At 41.4% G+C, this 16,347-nt stretch overlaps 1 protein-coding gene across 5 annotated transcripts; it reads left to right on the top strand.

Annotated features, from left to right (window-relative positions):
* Positions 1 to 917: 917 nt before the first annotated feature.
* relb (RELB proto-oncogene, NF-kB subunit) lies at positions 918 to 13,000 on the top strand. 5 transcript variants are annotated; one of them, XM_085796424.1, is made up of 11 exons: positions 918 to 1,157; positions 1,428 to 1,448; positions 3,621 to 3,793; positions 6,483 to 6,788; positions 7,900 to 8,066; positions 8,218 to 8,309; positions 8,419 to 8,550; positions 8,671 to 8,775; positions 9,783 to 9,998; positions 10,111 to 10,182; positions 11,711 to 12,807. In XM_085796424.1, exons 1-11 carry the CDS (start codon positions 1,115 to 1,117, stop codon positions 12,067 to 12,069), a joined length of 1,686 nt encoding a protein of 561 aa, XP_085652550.1. In that variant the 5' UTR covers positions 918 to 1,114; the 3' UTR covers positions 12,070 to 12,807. The 5 variants fall into 5 exon arrangements, with proteins under 5 accessions (XP_085652550.1, XP_085652549.1, XP_085652554.1 ...); XM_085796423.1 differs by having other exon boundaries at positions 11,708 to 12,795; XM_085796428.1 differs by lacking the exons at positions 918 to 1,157; positions 1,428 to 1,448; positions 3,621 to 3,793 and adding an exon at positions 5,055 to 5,219 and having other exon boundaries at positions 11,711 to 13,000.
* The last annotated feature ends 3,347 nt before the right edge of the window (positions 13,001 to 16,347 follow it).

Genomic DNA, 16,347 nt, shown 5'->3' on the forward strand with positions numbered 1-16,347 from the left:
ATTTGCAGTTGCCGCCTATGTTTCTATCACTGTTATTTGAAAAGCTTTAGTCACCTAGGCTCTAACAGAGGCTCTGGTCCAGGGGCCATCCCATCTTGTGAATCACATCAGAGTCATGTAAGATTTTTACATGACAGTTGCAGTGCATAAATATCTTTCTCACGGTTCAAACGTATCTGCAACACCTCTGCAGCCGATCATTATCTTATAGTTGTTTTCATTGTACCGGCTGAGTCATTGCTTCTTTTAAACGCCCCAGCTTTCGCTTTCCTTTTCCTCTAAATCGTCTCATGTGACCAGCAGGTGTCGCTGCTGCTTTTGAGTGCAGTTACTTGTGGACAGAAGTTGACGGCGTCGATTCAAGGCCGCCATTATTCATACAAGCACAAACTCCCGCTTCTTCATTTCGTAGCGAAAGTCGGACGTTACACGTCAGGATGATGTAACCAGGAGTAATCCCTGTTTTCTCTATCAGGGACCTGGCTCTGGCACCCCGGCGTTGGGAGGGATGGAGGCTCATTTAAATATAACCTAGAAAAAAGGAAAACTTTAACATGCATCAGTAGCAAAGCTGAGTAAAAACAATAGCCACAACGTAACGTGCGGTTACATTACTTAATGGAAACATGTCGCCTGTTTCGGTCCCGATGGGTTCTTGCGGTGAAAAAAATATGAATATTCAAATGAGCAGAGTTAAATTTTTTTCTTAATACGGCCACGCCAGGTTATCTGTTGGCTGTTGGCTGGGGGGGGGGCTTTCCCGTGCGGGAGGGCGGCGTGACGTGAGGGGATTTCCACGAAGTGAGAGCCAATCAGAGACGAGGCTGCTGCGGAAGCACAGACGAGTCTAACTCAACTACACCTCAGACATCATCCAGTGTTGTTAAGTCGCTGTAACAGCTTCTGACGGGTCGACAGTCACACCCAAGCAGTGGAGAGCCGGTGTTGTCGTCTGACCGACCGGTGCTGTTGATCCGAGCCGAGAGACGTGGACCGAGAGCAGCCGCTCCCTCCGCACCGGGACCGGGACCAGGACTTCTCCCTCCGGGTCTGGACCTAGTTCAAGGACACGACGGCAGAGTTGGTGATCCGAGAGCACTCCTCCGCACATGCGATGAAAGACATGGACATGGTCAGCCATCTACATCATACCCCGGGTAGGTTTTCAGAGTGTTAATACCTGTTTTTGTGCGTCCATGTGTGTGTTTATGTGTGTGTGAGAGTCTAAGTGTGTGTGTGTGTGTGAGTGTGTGACATCATCCTCAGGCATGTGATTTGTCAGAGCGGAGGAGCCAACACCCATTCCCCGGGACCAGAACACTCCTCCCCGGCTTCTGTACTCAGGCTGTCACTGCTCTGCTTTGTGCAACTTTGTGTTATTGTGTTCACTGACACTTTCTTCTTTTGTTTGTTTGTTTGTCCTACAGACCAAGTGGTGTCAGAGTTGGGTGAGTACAGACTCATTGTTTTTGCTTCATGACATTTGTGTTGTTGTGCCATGCATGTGTGTGGGTGATGTAAGGTGACCTGGGATGACCTTGTGCAGAAGGAGAAGTCAACTATTATTAGTATTTCTGCTTCCTTATCTCGTGTTGTGATGCTTCACACAACCTCTGGTTAGGAAGCTGCTAAACTAAACTGATCAACAAATTCACAAACCAAAAGACACTTTACGTTTCAGAAAACCTAATGATATCAACAATTGCAGCAAGCTGAAACAAACTTATTTTCATCATTTATTACACTTAATATTTTCTCAGTTAATTGACTATACATTCAATAAACGTCTATAACAAGTCACAAAATAGTCAGAAAGTATAAAAAGCCAAATTTTGCACATTTACAATGTTTTCATTTGTTATAAATGTAGGCTAGTGTAACATCTAGATTCTCAGTTGCTCTCATGTTACGTATGAGTGAACCCGTCCTCAGCCTAGACCTCTCGTTCCTGCTGCAGCTGCCTTCGACATGTTTTTTGACCTGTTTGCTGTACCGTGTCCCACACACCACGGCTTCAGGAAACAGGAGTTTCTGTTTTGGTTTGAAAGTGTCAGGCACACCTCAACCACAGGTCTAAATCAGAGCACGGGCTAAGTTTGAGTGCATGTAACCATGGTGACGAGACCTGCGGTGCTGTTAGGCCTACTGGTTGTTGACTTTCACTGGAAAGTAACCAAGCACACTTACACGAGCAGCATGCTTAGAGAAATATCTTAAACCTGTAGGCTACTAGAGTATTTCCATTCTGCTACTTTGTTTGTCTGCATCTTACATTTGTTATTCTTATTCATACAATACAATTTTGATTGATAAAATACATCTTGTTAAAGATTAAACAGTGCTGGGGATCTAAAACAATGTTACCCCCTATCCTTTCTTACGAGACTAGTTTGCTTCTTTAGTTTGCTTCTTCCTGTCTCTCATCTGTCTCCTCCCCCTTGTCCCCACCTCCATCTCATGCTTCCATCGCATTCTCTCATTCCCTCTGTACTTTCTCTGCAATCTTACACAAGAAGTCATTCACACATGTGCACGCACGCACGCACGCACACACACACACACACACACACACACACACACACACACACACACATACATGCACACTCTCACAAGAGAAAAATAGCCTAAATCTTTACCTACCTTTGATTCTTCATTTTCGCATTCTATTTGTATTTATTTCTTCATGATATATATCCTTCTTCTTTTCTTTCCTTCTTTCATTTTATTATGACGTATACTAACTTTATTACCATTATCATATGTATATATGTATATATATGTGTCTTGTTTTGTTCTTGTCTCTTCTCTGTTTGCCTATTTGAAGTCTTGTTGGTATGATATTGTTATTTGTTAGTCACCCACGTTGCACCCTTGTAGTTTGTCCGTAGTAACTGTATGTCTTTTCACGATATGGCACTATTAATAAAAAAAAACAAAAAGATTAAACAGTGGTTTTCACATATTCTGACGTGATAGTTCACAGAGAAACAATGGTTTTTGTGTCAAGTCAGTAAAGAAACTCATTTCATTTAAAAATAAGAAATATTATATTTTTTTATTCTTCCCTCTCCCTTTGTCATCTCACAACCACTCAGATTTATTTTTTCTACTCAGTGTGGGACTCACTGGACTGAACTACTAATGAAACTAAATATAAAAAGTATACAAACACAGCAGAAGTTAGTGTAAATGTGTAAATCTAATATGAATCCAGAAATACAAAATCCACAAACACTGGGATTTCCCCAGGAAACAGTTTCACCAAGGTGGCAAAGCACTCACTAAGTTTGTTTATTATATGTCAGCTTCAATATAAGATTCTCAGTTTATGTCCAGATAATCTAAAGATCCATCTCATCACAAGTACAATAGAAAATCATCAGTTGATAACCCTGAGATAGGTCACCTGCTGTCCTCTCATATCCTAATTTCATTATCATACATTTTAGGTGGTTGATCTTGGGTTACCTGAAATGTCAAGTAACACAAGTGTATTTTACTTTATCAGCTGTGATGAAATATGAATTTGAATACCACTGTTCTCAGACTTTGTGGATCAACAAAGGATCCAGTGCTGATTTTCCAACTATATCTTTCTATCTGTTCATTTATCTTAACAGATCTCATTAATGAATTGATCACAGCGGAGAGTGAGCAGCCGGTTGTCCTGCCCAGACCTCGCCCTCCTCCCGCCGACCTCCTCTCTGGCCACAGCCAACGCAGCAGGATGCAACGACAGACCTCCCCCCAGTCTTCAGGGCCGGTGCTGGTGGCCAGGGGCACTGCACACGTGGTGAGTGGGTTCAAAAACATCCCTGACTGCGCCCCGAAGACTGTTGTGTTGTGTGTGTGTGTGTGTTTATATCAGTGCTGTTACTTGTGTTGTGTCTGCTGTGGTTTCTACCTCAGTGAGCGGTTTCCTGGAAAATGGCAACACACCCAACAAGTCAGACATGAAGCTGTTTCCTTCAGGTGTGGATGCTGCGACTTGGTTGTTACTGATTATTTTAAATGTGTCAAATTGTGTCCAAGGTTATTTTAAAAACTTAAAGCAGAAGTAAGCGGAATATTTGTGTTAATATAAGTCTTAAATAGTTATATCTTCCGACAGCAATCACTTATATAGAGTGTTTGGTCCGAAACACGGGTCAGTCAGTCAGTCACTCTGCTCTGCTGTAAGCCGAGGAGAAAACTTTCCTTGTATCCTACAACCTTTATCCAATGAGGAGAGAGAACGGCATAAAGGGGCGGTCCTCTCTGTGTGTGCAGCCAAGGGACGCGCATGAATGTGGTGACGTAGGAACGAGGGCGGGGACTGCTAACTCCATCGTCTGACAAGAAGTTAGCCAAAACCACCGGATCGCTTACTTCTGCTTTAATCCTATAGACACAAATCAAAACAACAATCGACAACTTCATTGATGCTGATTGAGTTGCAACCTTAGACTACATAGGTCTCGTCATCTTAGCTATTGAGGGAATCAAATAATTAATCCGTGGCGTGCAGGTCCAAATGTTCACATATCTGTGCGATGCAGTCAGTTATTTCATCCATACTTGAGATTCCTCTCTGTTTTATTAAGGCGGTTTGTGAATGGTTAAATGCTGGTGGGATAAACCTGCAGTGTTGTACATGTGCAGCCTGCAGATGGGCCCTTTGTTGTCACGCAGAGCAGCAGAGAGGCACCCGGGCAGGCCAGGCTCTTCCCATAAAGCACGTGGTTTACAGAGAGCACAGAGAAGTGTTGTAATCTGATCTGGCTGGAGTGACGCAGCAGCCTGCACGGACAGGTATAAATAACGCTTGGCGGCAAAGAGCAGCTTGAACTCTTTGTCAGCAAATGATCTACACATGTGCAATGATTGCTAAATCTGGGGTTTTCCTTGTTTGCAAGTTGCATTTGATAAGAAGTTATGAGCCTTGTGAGAGGCCGACACACCTCCCCAGCATGCTTCTCTGTGGGCGGAGGCAGAGAGCGAAAAAGAGGGAGGAGGGGCAGTTAGACAACTTGGAAGAACTGTAATCTGAAACCTACTTTCAGTTTGCCTTCCTTTCTGTTTACTAGTCAAACCCACCGGGGGTTAGAAGTTGCACTCTTCGCGCCACACGGCTTCTTCAATTGGTCGATCTGCTTGAGGTCTCGCTGACTTCCTGTTTCCTGCTCACTGGCTCAGTCTGCCAGGCTTTTGTTTAGCTCCGGTGTTTTAAGGTCAAACAGGTATGTCTAGATTCACACACTGACTCGACAGCAGACCTCTTGCGGCTCGACAGGGATATTTGTGAAACATGATCTCATGCAAAGGCATTATCATCATCATCCAGGGCTCTGCAGCAGCGGTTTCATGAGCCCTCAGCCTGTTTTAACAGCTACACGGGTGCGAAAGGAGTCAGCTTCCCTACTTCTTTGTTCCCCACAGGTTTGATTAGTTCTGTTTTGTTAAACTATTGCAACAGATTCATGACTAACACGTAGATGTGTGATAGTGTTTCTTTGTTTCTAGGCCGGTGGTGGATGGATGGTGGGGAGATAGAGAAAGTAAAAGCAGCACAGAGAGAAGGGTATTAAATAGGGAGCGGAAAAGCTTGATGGTCTGTGGTGTAACGGAAAAAAATAAGAAATGAAAATGTAAGAGGAGTCAGAGAGCACATGTTTGACTCCGTGCACTGATACAAAGCACATGTATGAAGGATAAACATCCAGCTGCAGCTCCGCCGTCATCTGCCATAATGGAAACCAGACACCTAGTTCTGTTATACTTCAGTAACATGTCTGTGACTGTCTAATTTTCTTTGAAGTGATATGGAGTACTCAGAGGAGTTAAATGTACAATTGCAAGAATGTAATAATGCTCAAGTAAAAGCACAACATTAAGGTGTTATTAGCAATTGTACTTGTTTGTTGTTTTAAATGTTTTTGTTTGGTCTTTAAGTCCAAATGAGCTTTAACCGTCAAATATTCAGTTTATAATGATTACAGAAAAGAGAAAAAAAGGAAATTATTGTAATAATAATAGTAAAAAAGCCAAATAAGTGGTTGCCCATAAAGTTGGAAATGATGGTGACAATGTGATTTATTCTTGGTAGATAGTATATATTTCTCAAAACTTTATTGATCAATCTCTTCCAAACATATCACTGTGAACATTAAACCACGATTAGCCTTTATAATGAGAATAAAATGAGGACTGTGTCAGAAAACAAAATTATTCCAACTGTATATTTGCAGATTTCAGGCTGTCTGGTGATTGTTCAACTAATCGTTGTAGCAGCGCATTTAACCCATGAATCTGATATTTGTTGCAGAACTCAAGAGTGTTGTATCTCTAACGGTCAATGACACCCCTATTAAGTGTTTGTTCTTATCCATGAATGTTGATGTGTTGTTTTCTTTGCATCTCTTCATGCTGCTGTTTTGACCAGGTGTGAGTTGTTTCAAACCGCAGTGTGAATAAGCTGGTGTTGTTGTTTTTCTCCCCCACAGCCCACTCATAACTTCCATCACCCCCTTCCGCGGTTGAACAATTCCAATGAAATGGCGTCGGCTCCTCCTTCCCGGACTGCCCCCTCAAGGACCTCAAGGAGCTGCAGCGGCGGCGGCGGCGTTTCCTCCCAGAACCGGAGCGACACCAGCATGCTGGAGCGGGTCCTGGAGAAGCCCAAACTGGTGGTGGTGGAGGAGCCCAAGGACAGAAGCATGAGGTTTCGCTACGAGTGCGAGGGACGCTCAGCCGGCAGCATCCTGGGCGTGTCCAGCACCGAGACCAACAAGACTCAGCCTGCAATAGAGGTTCGGTCTTAATCCAGTCGTCTCTCTTAAAATAAATGAGGTTTTCGTTTTCGACCCCAGAGGGGGGTTTACCAGCTCTCACAGACCTGCAGGGCTGAACTGTTTAATGTGGACACTTAAACCCCCCACGCAAACCTTGTGGATGGGTGGAGCTGGAGGGATGTGGGTTCTTGGTGTCAATTAGAAAGTCCCCACAAATCCCATCTTGATTGTGGTTGAACACAGGCGGTTTATAGCCTGCCTGCCTACGCAACAAACAAACACCCCCAAGCAATCTTCTCCTTGTCTCCAACCAACATCAAATCAAAACAGAAAGCTTAACATTTAGGTTTGATTTATGTACTTAATATTTCTTTTTTATTTTCATCTTTTTGATGAAAGTGGTCCAGGAAGAATGATTTTTTTTTTTCCAAAGCTGGTTGGTGATAACATACACACAACACTTTGGAAAAAGCAGAATAGACAATTAAAATACAGGAACCCAACAGCACAGAGAACAAAATACGCCATACTTGGCAGGTATTCTGAATGAGCGCTGCAGTGATGCATTGATTAGTGGTCATAAAAGTGAATCTGCAACTATTTTGATGAGTGACCATTGTGTGCTTCAGTTAACGATTAGTTTCACAGATCTTCTGATTCATCGCTTTGTCTGTTAAACGTTAAAATCACATCTTCAAGTGAATTATACACAAAATAGCTGCCAATGTCTTACAATGGACTAAATAGTAGCAGTATATTCAGATTTGGGGGGTTTTGCACTTATGGTTCTGGGACTCTGTGATGACTTTTCATCCACAATGACAATGACTACAATGCCTTTAAATCGTCTCCAGGCAACATCTGCTGCATGTTTTCATATTTAACATATTACGCTTCTTCTCTGACGTTGATGCTCCTCTTTTTTACTGTTTGAGAAAAGATCATTATCATAATTTTCATTGTGTTGCAACGCTTGGCATGTCATGTTTTGTGTGTGAGGGTGGAACGCCCGCTTGTTTTGCTTTCAGAGAGTTGATTTCCAACACTTAAAGACACTATGTGTTAACTCTGGTTTTCTGTCTTCCTCCCACTTCTCTCTTTCCTTGTCCTGTCCTGCTCACTCTCTCAGATCCAGGGTCCCATTGACTTCTTAAAGAGCGTTACAGTCACTGTTTCCTTGGTGACCAAAGACCTCCCGCACCGGCCTCACCCCCACTGCCTTGTGGGTAAAGACTGTCCGAATGGTTCAGGAATCTGTGTGATCACATTGAACCCTCGCAACAACCGGCGTCACAGGTGCACATCCAGCTCTCCTTTATCTTAGACTCTTACATCATCATTACATGTCTTTTAGCTTTTGCAATTCACCCCAAATCCTTTTTGTCTTCTTTGTCTTGTTCTTTGACTCAAACTAAAAATGAATAGTTTATCTGTTATGATCTTGCAGCTTTGCTAACCTCGGTATCCAGTGTGTGAGGAGGAAAGAGCTCGACCTTTCACTTCAGAAAAGAAGAAGCCAAAACATCGACCCCTTTCAAAGTGAGTGGGATGCGAACCCAAACACACACACACACACACACGATTTCGATACATTTTTTTCCACTGTTTCTCTTCATATCAATTGATTTCCCGTCTTTTCATCCCTCAGCTGGTCACACAAAAGGCATCGAAGACCTGGACATGAATGCAGTGCGTCTGTGTTTCCAGTGTGAGCTGGAGTGGGAGGATGGCAGAAAGGACAGTCTCAGCCCTGTGGTGTCCAACACAATCTATGACAAGAGTAAGACACTGTCAAACACACCAGCACGTACAATTCTATAATTAATTTTAAACAGCTGCAGAAATAAATGTATTTCCTCATCGTTAAACATGTTGTTTGTCTCTTTGTTTTCTTCCACAGAGGCCACGACTACATCGCAGCTGAAGATCACCTGTTTGAACCTGTACAAAGGCCCTTGCACCGGCAAGACGGAGATCTACATGTTATGTGACAAAGTGCAGAAAGGTGAGAGGAAGAGAAAACCTTCAGACTTTTTTTGCACCTTTATTTTTGTCTCTTCTGTTGCTCAACTACAAAATATGCCGTAGGTGGACAAAATTAGGCTCACACAGCAGAATACATTCATAAGCTCAATAAAGTCGACAAGACATGAGCTGGATAGAGGCGAATACCCACTCTCTCTTTAAAAGCTAGGTATTGAAGATATAAAATAAGGCATACATCTTAAACTTTTTCTTAAACATCTTTCATCTCTGATTCCTCCAGAAACCTATTTAATATAATCTGTTTTGTTGAAAACTAATTCATTAAATTTGTGTTTTTCAATTCTGCAAAACTGTTTTTATAGTTGATTGCATGCTTGTGTCACTAATTTGAATTGTCGCTGCCTTGGAAACATCTTTTACAGTGTCAACAGGGAAAAAAAAAACATTATGAGCTGTGAGGATTATAGGAGCTATAAAAGTGGTTGTGTAGTCTTTTGTTCTTTTTGTAGCTCTCGGGTTGCCCATGACCTTAGAAATGCAATTCCCCATTGTTTTATTGCAGGAGAACTGATAACGCTCATAATGGTCACAGTAGACGCTTTAAATGGCAGCTGCATCTTGACTTGCTGCTCACTATTAAATCGAGGACAGAGAACAGGGTTCAGTATTCACCGAGTGCAACTTTAGACTTTTTATTTTTAGTACCACATAAATGAGATTAAGCTGCTGTTTCTGGGTTATACTCATTATGAAAGACATCACACAGCATCACAACTAACTGTAACCAGTAATGTTTTTAAACAGGAACTGATAAATGGATTTGATGATTCAATATTCACAGAATCAGAATGACTTTACAAGTAACATTGGGGTTCACCAATATTTGACATGTTTCTATGGCAGATGTAAGTTTCCTAGGGGAAACTGATGTATCATATTTCTCATGTCAGCTTTGGTGATTATTCTTAGGTCGTTGTCTCATTCATCTTGATTAACGTGGCTCTTTGTGTTGTCACTGATCCACAGATGACATAGAAATCAGATTTAGCCGAGGGTCGTGGAGGGCCAACGGAGAGTTTGCTCAGACGGACGTGCATCGGCAGATTGCCATCGTATTTAAGACTCCGCCTTACCAGGACCAGAACACAACAGAGGAGGTGGACGTCAGTGTCGCTCTACGGCGCATCTCAGACCAGATGGAGAGCGAGCCTGTTACCTTTACGTACCTGCCACCCAACCCAGGTCAGCACCACACTGCACTGTCTGGTCTTTGGGTCTATTTCACTTAAAAGGCTTACAGAGAAACAATAACAGGAGGTTTATTGAAGTATTTCCAACCTGTTTCTCATTTCAGATCCATATGAGGTGAAGCGGAAATGCAGAATAAAGCAGGACATCAGTTTCAGAGAAAACCCTTGTTTGACAGGTGAGTCTGGGATCTCGTGTTCTCTTTTGTTTCTCTCGGGTTGATGCTTTTATTCCTGTTCACGGAAGTAGTTAGATTAGTGTAAATGAGCCAAGAAGCTGTTGACATTCACAGCAGACATTTTGACTTGTCACAGCAGGAGAAGCACTGGTGCGGCTAATAGAGTTAATGCTGCAGGCATGAGACCGTAGACTTCTGTAGTGTGGTTTCTACCTCATTAATCTAACCCTCGTATCTATACACTGCATATTGTGTGAAAGGGATAGTTCAACATTTTGGCAAACTGGCCCATTGCCATAATCCCTATAGTCATAGCAGTCGTTTAGTTACCTTTAATTGTCGGTGCAAGCTATTTTTAGAACGGCGGAACAGAGTCGTGAGCTGCTCAGAGCTACGCTACGGAGGCTGTAGTGGCCTTTCTCTTCCTCTAACCCACAAAAAGAAAGTCACTATCCGGTTGGCTCATACACGATATTGACGCATGCATGGGTGCAATTAACCGGTCCAAACGAAAGCTCCAATGTTATTCACAAATGGATTTATTTGTTCTTACCACAAAATAACTTAAACTCCAGCACTGCATGTCACATCATGCCTCGGTAAAAGAAACGTGTGCCTCATCAGCCACACCTGTGGCTTGGTCGTCTCAATCAAATAACCCCCCGTGACCCGTAGTGCCTGACATCACTTCTGGGTGAGCGGAAGTTAACCCAAACATATCAAAATAAACACCAAAATAAAAGGCAAAATGAGAGAGGCTAATGGGATTTCTTGGTTTCCCTCATCAAACTCATCAAATACACAATCCAACAACTTCAAAACGCTCTCGTGGACAAGTTGTGACCTGCACATTCACCACGCTATGAGATAATAACAGAACGTTACGAGACAGAGTTGTTTTTAAGGTAAATTCATGCAAAACCTGTGATGCGCGTTCCCGTTGGGGGCAGTTTTTTGGGCAAGCAGTCTCTGCATTTGCCTCAAAAACAACTCTGTATCGCAACGTTACGTTATTATCTTAGTGTGGTGAATGTGCAGGTCACAACTTGTCCACCAGAGCGTTTTGGAGTTGTTGGATTGTGTATTTGATGAGTTTGATGAGGGAAACCAAGAAATCCCATTAGCCTCCGTAGCGTAACTCTGAGCAGCCTGCCGCTCCGCTCCACCGTTCTAAAATTAGCTTGCACCAAAGGTAACGAACCTACTGCTATGACTATAGGGATTGTGGCAATGGGCCAATTTGCCAAAAATATTGAACTATCCCTTTAACTGACATTACACTTTACATTCCAGTATACATTTACACTCAGTTGCCAGAATATTAGATACACCTTGGCAAAACTTGGTACACTAATTGATATATATTATGACAAAATAGTCCTGTCACTGTAATGCAACACAATTTAACTGCACTAACAATTTAAACTAAAACCGACCATAACAATCCTCATGATTTATTGCAGCATTGTTCTCTGGTGTTTTAGGTTTCTCTGTAACTGTATCTCTGTATCTGTCTCTTCGTCAGCAGAGGAGCCGTCCTTCCACTTCTCGCAGCCACAAGGGCCAGCTGCTTACACCGTGCCCCCGGACACGACCAACTGCAACGATGAGGCGGCCATCCTCAATCAGTTGCTAGAATATCCTCTAATACGCGAGGTGTTGGCCGACACCAGCATCGAAATGCCCATTGAGGAGGACCCCGACGGCAGCTCTACGTTTACCAACATGGACATGAACTTTAACCACAACTTTGGCTCATACAATCAGGACTTTTCCCAATTCAGCGACCTGCAGTTCAACATGCTGGTCAACGAGAACCAGACCGCGCAGTCAGAGCCACAGGACGGCCTGTTCACTGGGGTTCAGGTGAAGAAAGAGACGCTATGAACTGATATGTTGACTGTCTGTCTGCGAGAGTGGCCAGCATTACGTCCGTAACCGTCCAAATTCAGAGCCAGGACAGAGTTTGGTCCATCTGCTCACGGTTTGCAGAGTGATTTGGTTCCATAATTACTCTGCTTTCTCGCCCTCTCCCTGAAAAATCCCATTGTTGTTTGAAAGCCTTGCTGGCCAAGGCTTTTTGCATGTAACATTCCTAATATGTGTCCACAGATGCTGCTAGCAGTAATTTTAAGGCTCAACTTCAGTAGAAGGTGATTCGCACAGTACGAGTAGAGTTTTAAAAAGAGAACTCGTGAACTTCTCTCTTAAAATTGGGAACAGTACATTTCTGTAAATTGCTCTCTGTTGTAGTTTAAGTGTAATATTTGTGTGAAATCTGTTTCGTTAACTCAAGAAACATGGAGAATCCCTGTTAGTTTTGCTCAGCTACACAAAAAGACACTGTAACTTCACATACAAAATATTGGTGTTTGTTGTGAATGTCACACCCGCTGGCTTGTTTAATATTTAATCCACTCAAATGCAATAGAAACCAGTCCTCCTCGTTTTCATCGCTCTCTTTGTGTCACTTCCTTTTACGCAGCAGTTTCACTCGTGCACTGGTCCAAATTTCTGCTCACGCCTCGTCACATGGACGACTCCTTCCCCTTTGGTGTTGTGACGTTCTAGTGTAAATGTTTCCATGAAAAAATAAAACGTCTGTGTATTTTTTGTCATTTTGTCATCACTTCCTTTGAAACTGCCTTTGTGAGGTTTTATTAGATGTCAACAGAAACAAACGATTTCTGAGTGAAAAAAACCAAATGGGATGTGCTTGTCTCGTACGCACTCACATTCCTAACCTGCTCGCTCACTTAACAAAGAATCTTGGCAACAACAAGATTATTTTGATACTTTGAATGTACTTTTCGGCTTTAAATGTCAGCAATCCGCAAATGTTTTGGTGAAAGGGCTCCTTTGTTGTTTCTGATTGTCGGACACCTCATTTAGTCACATGATGTCAACCACTCAAAAGTATTATTGCCCTCTTCATTCTCAAAAACTTGCCGGTCACATTTTACAGTAATCCTGCCTGAAACAAATCTCTTATTTCTCCTTTCCTCTTTGGTTTGAGGACTCAACCAAAGTGAGTCAGCCAGTCATTTGTAGGGTAGCATGTTCCTCTGGAAACTTCTACAGCTGGTTAAGCATTTTTTTTTTTTATTATTGAGACATCTTGGAAGATTGACACCACCAATCATACTGTATATAGCCTATATATTTTTTTAGAAATACTTTTTGATTTTCAAAAAAAGAGAAAAAAGAACATAACACATCTTTGATTACAGCAATATTCCATGGTTATAGTTAAGACAAGGTACTATAAAGAAAAACACCTAAGAGCTGAAAAATAAATGAATAAAATAGACATATACAGAATCACATGATTGGTTGCACTGTGAGGCTTTACACAGCAGCCAATGTCTGTGAGCTCTCATTTTTAAGGTAACTCAGTACCAGGTCCCATGTCTTATCAAACATATGGCACCACCATTTCTAAAACCATCAGAAAATTGTAAGTAATTGAAAGTTGTCATTTTGATAAATCATTTTCTGCTTCGTTATACTTGTCCCATATTACTTCACAGAGGCAGATAATGTAAGGCAAATACTTCAATAGGTTAATAATACAAAATGTAAATAAATTAGGGTGTATTATTGTAGGTTTTACTGAGGGGGGCTACATAAGCACCCTCACAGTATATAAAGCAAATAAAATTAGTCCAGTCTTTACCAGTTCAATCCAACAGCATCATCATTATTCTGACATGGGTCATCCTGCATAATCTTTATTTATTCATTTAATTTTTTACCTTTACTTAAAAGTATATTTAAAGAATATGTTAAAACATTTTTTTTTTTTACCAGAGTAGATTTTTGAATGCAGGAATTTTACTTTTATTTAGATGTTATGTGAGTTTTTATAGTTTCTTGTGAGTATTTGACCACGGTTACATCATTACTTAAGACTACTTGTACCACTTGTACATAGACATACCAGTACTTTGATTATTTAAGAAAAAAACCCCCCCACATAATTTATATCCATCATGTCCATGGTTGATTTTAAACAAACAATGGTAACAGTGTCATCACAACATCAGTGACAGTCAGTTTTCCTTGTGGGTGCCTGATTGTTTCATGCTACGGTTGGGATGTGTTGAATAGACCCAGGTGTCACCTTTTCTGACGCTGCCCTTCACTGTTGACTTGACCTGAACACTATGGATTACAGTCGCTGGGAAAGTCCACACTGGGCTCGCTTCCAAGGCCCATGAACTCACTCATGTGCGCACACGCACACACACACACACACACACACACACACACACAAACTGTTAAGAGATTGTTTCCTGTGAAATGGTAGGCTACCATTATATCCTGTTGCTACGACTTGTATGGACATGTCCACAGTCACACCATCAGTTTAAACACATTGTTAATAGAGTGGGAATGGAGATGAAAATGGAGTTTGTGTTGTTTTAACATATTTTACCACAGATTTTACCACTGATGTAACTGCTGAAAGAAGTTGAGCGTTAAGGGTGAACACAGTCCATACTGTCCAAAGATAAAAAATCTGTTGACCACCTCATCTCCAGCTTCCTTACTTTACTTTATTTGTTTATTTGGGTGGGACAGTGCACATTAATGAACATATAAAAACATGTAAATGCGCCGGGTTATAGCAGCAATGCTAATTTCCATCCGGAGTCCCAAGACATAAAAACAGTACAGTGACAGAAAAAACATAGTATTATAAACGACATAACAATGCAGACAGCAAGGACATAACAAAACAACTATAACGAGATAAAACATTGACATTTCCTAATGAACTTTTAACTGTCATGCTAAGCTAAAATGACAAGCTTAACCCTGTTTTCTTTATAATTTGCCACACTAATGCTAGCTGTTTCACCCTTTTTCAAGTCAGGCAATCTGTTTCCCCATTATCAGTCATTATGCTAAGATAAGGAGAGTTGTTTCACACCACACAGGCCGATGTAACCATGCAGTTTCCTTCCATTTCTAGTCGGCCACACAGAGTGACTTTTGTCTGACCATAATTATTAAATAGGCCACTGGGTTCAAACTGTAGGTGTGAACCTGTTGGGGTCTGATTAAACTTGTGTGTGTTGGTGTGTGGAGACTCTGGGGAATACAGAGCTCACAGGATGAGTCATGTGCAGTGGAAACAATCAGATAGAAATGATAGTACGCCGGCACTTAATTGAGGAGCTTGTGAAGTGTCTAACCTCAAACGTACTCCTGCACCGTTGAGAAGGGGGATGTTCAGCTTTCAGTAAGATCACACTGATGAAGTCACTCCTGATTTCCTCGAAAACCAGTGTGCGCCAGAGTTTCTCACACACACACACACACACACACACACACACACACACACACACACACACACACACACACACACACACACACACACACACGACTGGTTTAAACGACTGTTGCTACTGTCATATAGAAGTAGGGGACATGGAAAAATGTTAATCATGTATGTTTTGATATTGTAACATATAGAATTAACCAACCAAGAATGTATTTTTTTTATAATATAGCCTATATATAATCAAACAAAATTAAAGGAACTCCTCTGAAAAACTCTGGACTTCTTTTCTTGCTTGAAGATGTTTCACCCCTCATCCAAGAGGCTTCTTCAGTTCCCAATATTGCCATTTTTGAAATAGAGATAGGTTTGAAATACATAGCAGAAACACATTTACATAACCATATTACATTTATCCTGATATAATTATGCTGCCTTTGTTTTAAGTAAAATAAAACAATCTGAACCTATACCCAAACATAAAGCAAACACAATTACCTTTAGAATTGTAGTTTCTCAGCAAATTTTTAAGACGAAAAGATTTATTTTGCTGAAAGAAGATTAACGAATACCACTATGAGCTTTTTTGTGACCATGTTAGTATCTCAAAATGTCACAGCTAACATGGTGATATAAAGTAGGTTAGTTGTATTTTTTTTCCCCATCATAGTTTGGCTTGTTACCATGCAAACATTTGCTTATTAGCACACACAAAAAGAAAAACTAGGCTAAAGCAAATTGATTATGAAGCTATTTGGTCACAAACCAAACTGAAATGTTAACCCAGTGTTGACTTGACATAATAATGATAATAAATAAAGAAATGATAATGAATTAATAATAATCACTTAATGTTAGTTAAAATTTATCACTGGATT

Source organism: Trachurus japonicus, chromosome 13 (genome assembly GCF_045865225.1).
Source record: "Trachurus japonicus isolate A0001 chromosome 13, Traja_1.0".
In the NCBI taxonomy this organism is placed as follows: domain Eukaryota; kingdom Metazoa; phylum Chordata; class Actinopteri; order Carangiformes; family Carangidae; genus Trachurus; species Trachurus japonicus.

Bases quoted from the DNA above. Each gene is read 5' to 3' on its own strand.
- relb (XM_085796423.1), top strand. From the start codon at position 1,115: ATGAAAGACATGGACATGGTCAGCCATCTACATCATACCCCGG. The intron at 8,776-9,782 runs GTGAGAGGAAGA...ACTGATCCACAG, and splicing joins ATGTGACAAAGTGCAGAAAG to ATGACATAGAAATCAGATTT. The intron at 10,183-11,707 runs GTGAGTCTGGGA...TCTCTTCGTCAG, and splicing joins AGAAAACCCTTGTTTGACAG to CAGAGGAGCCGTCCTTCCAC.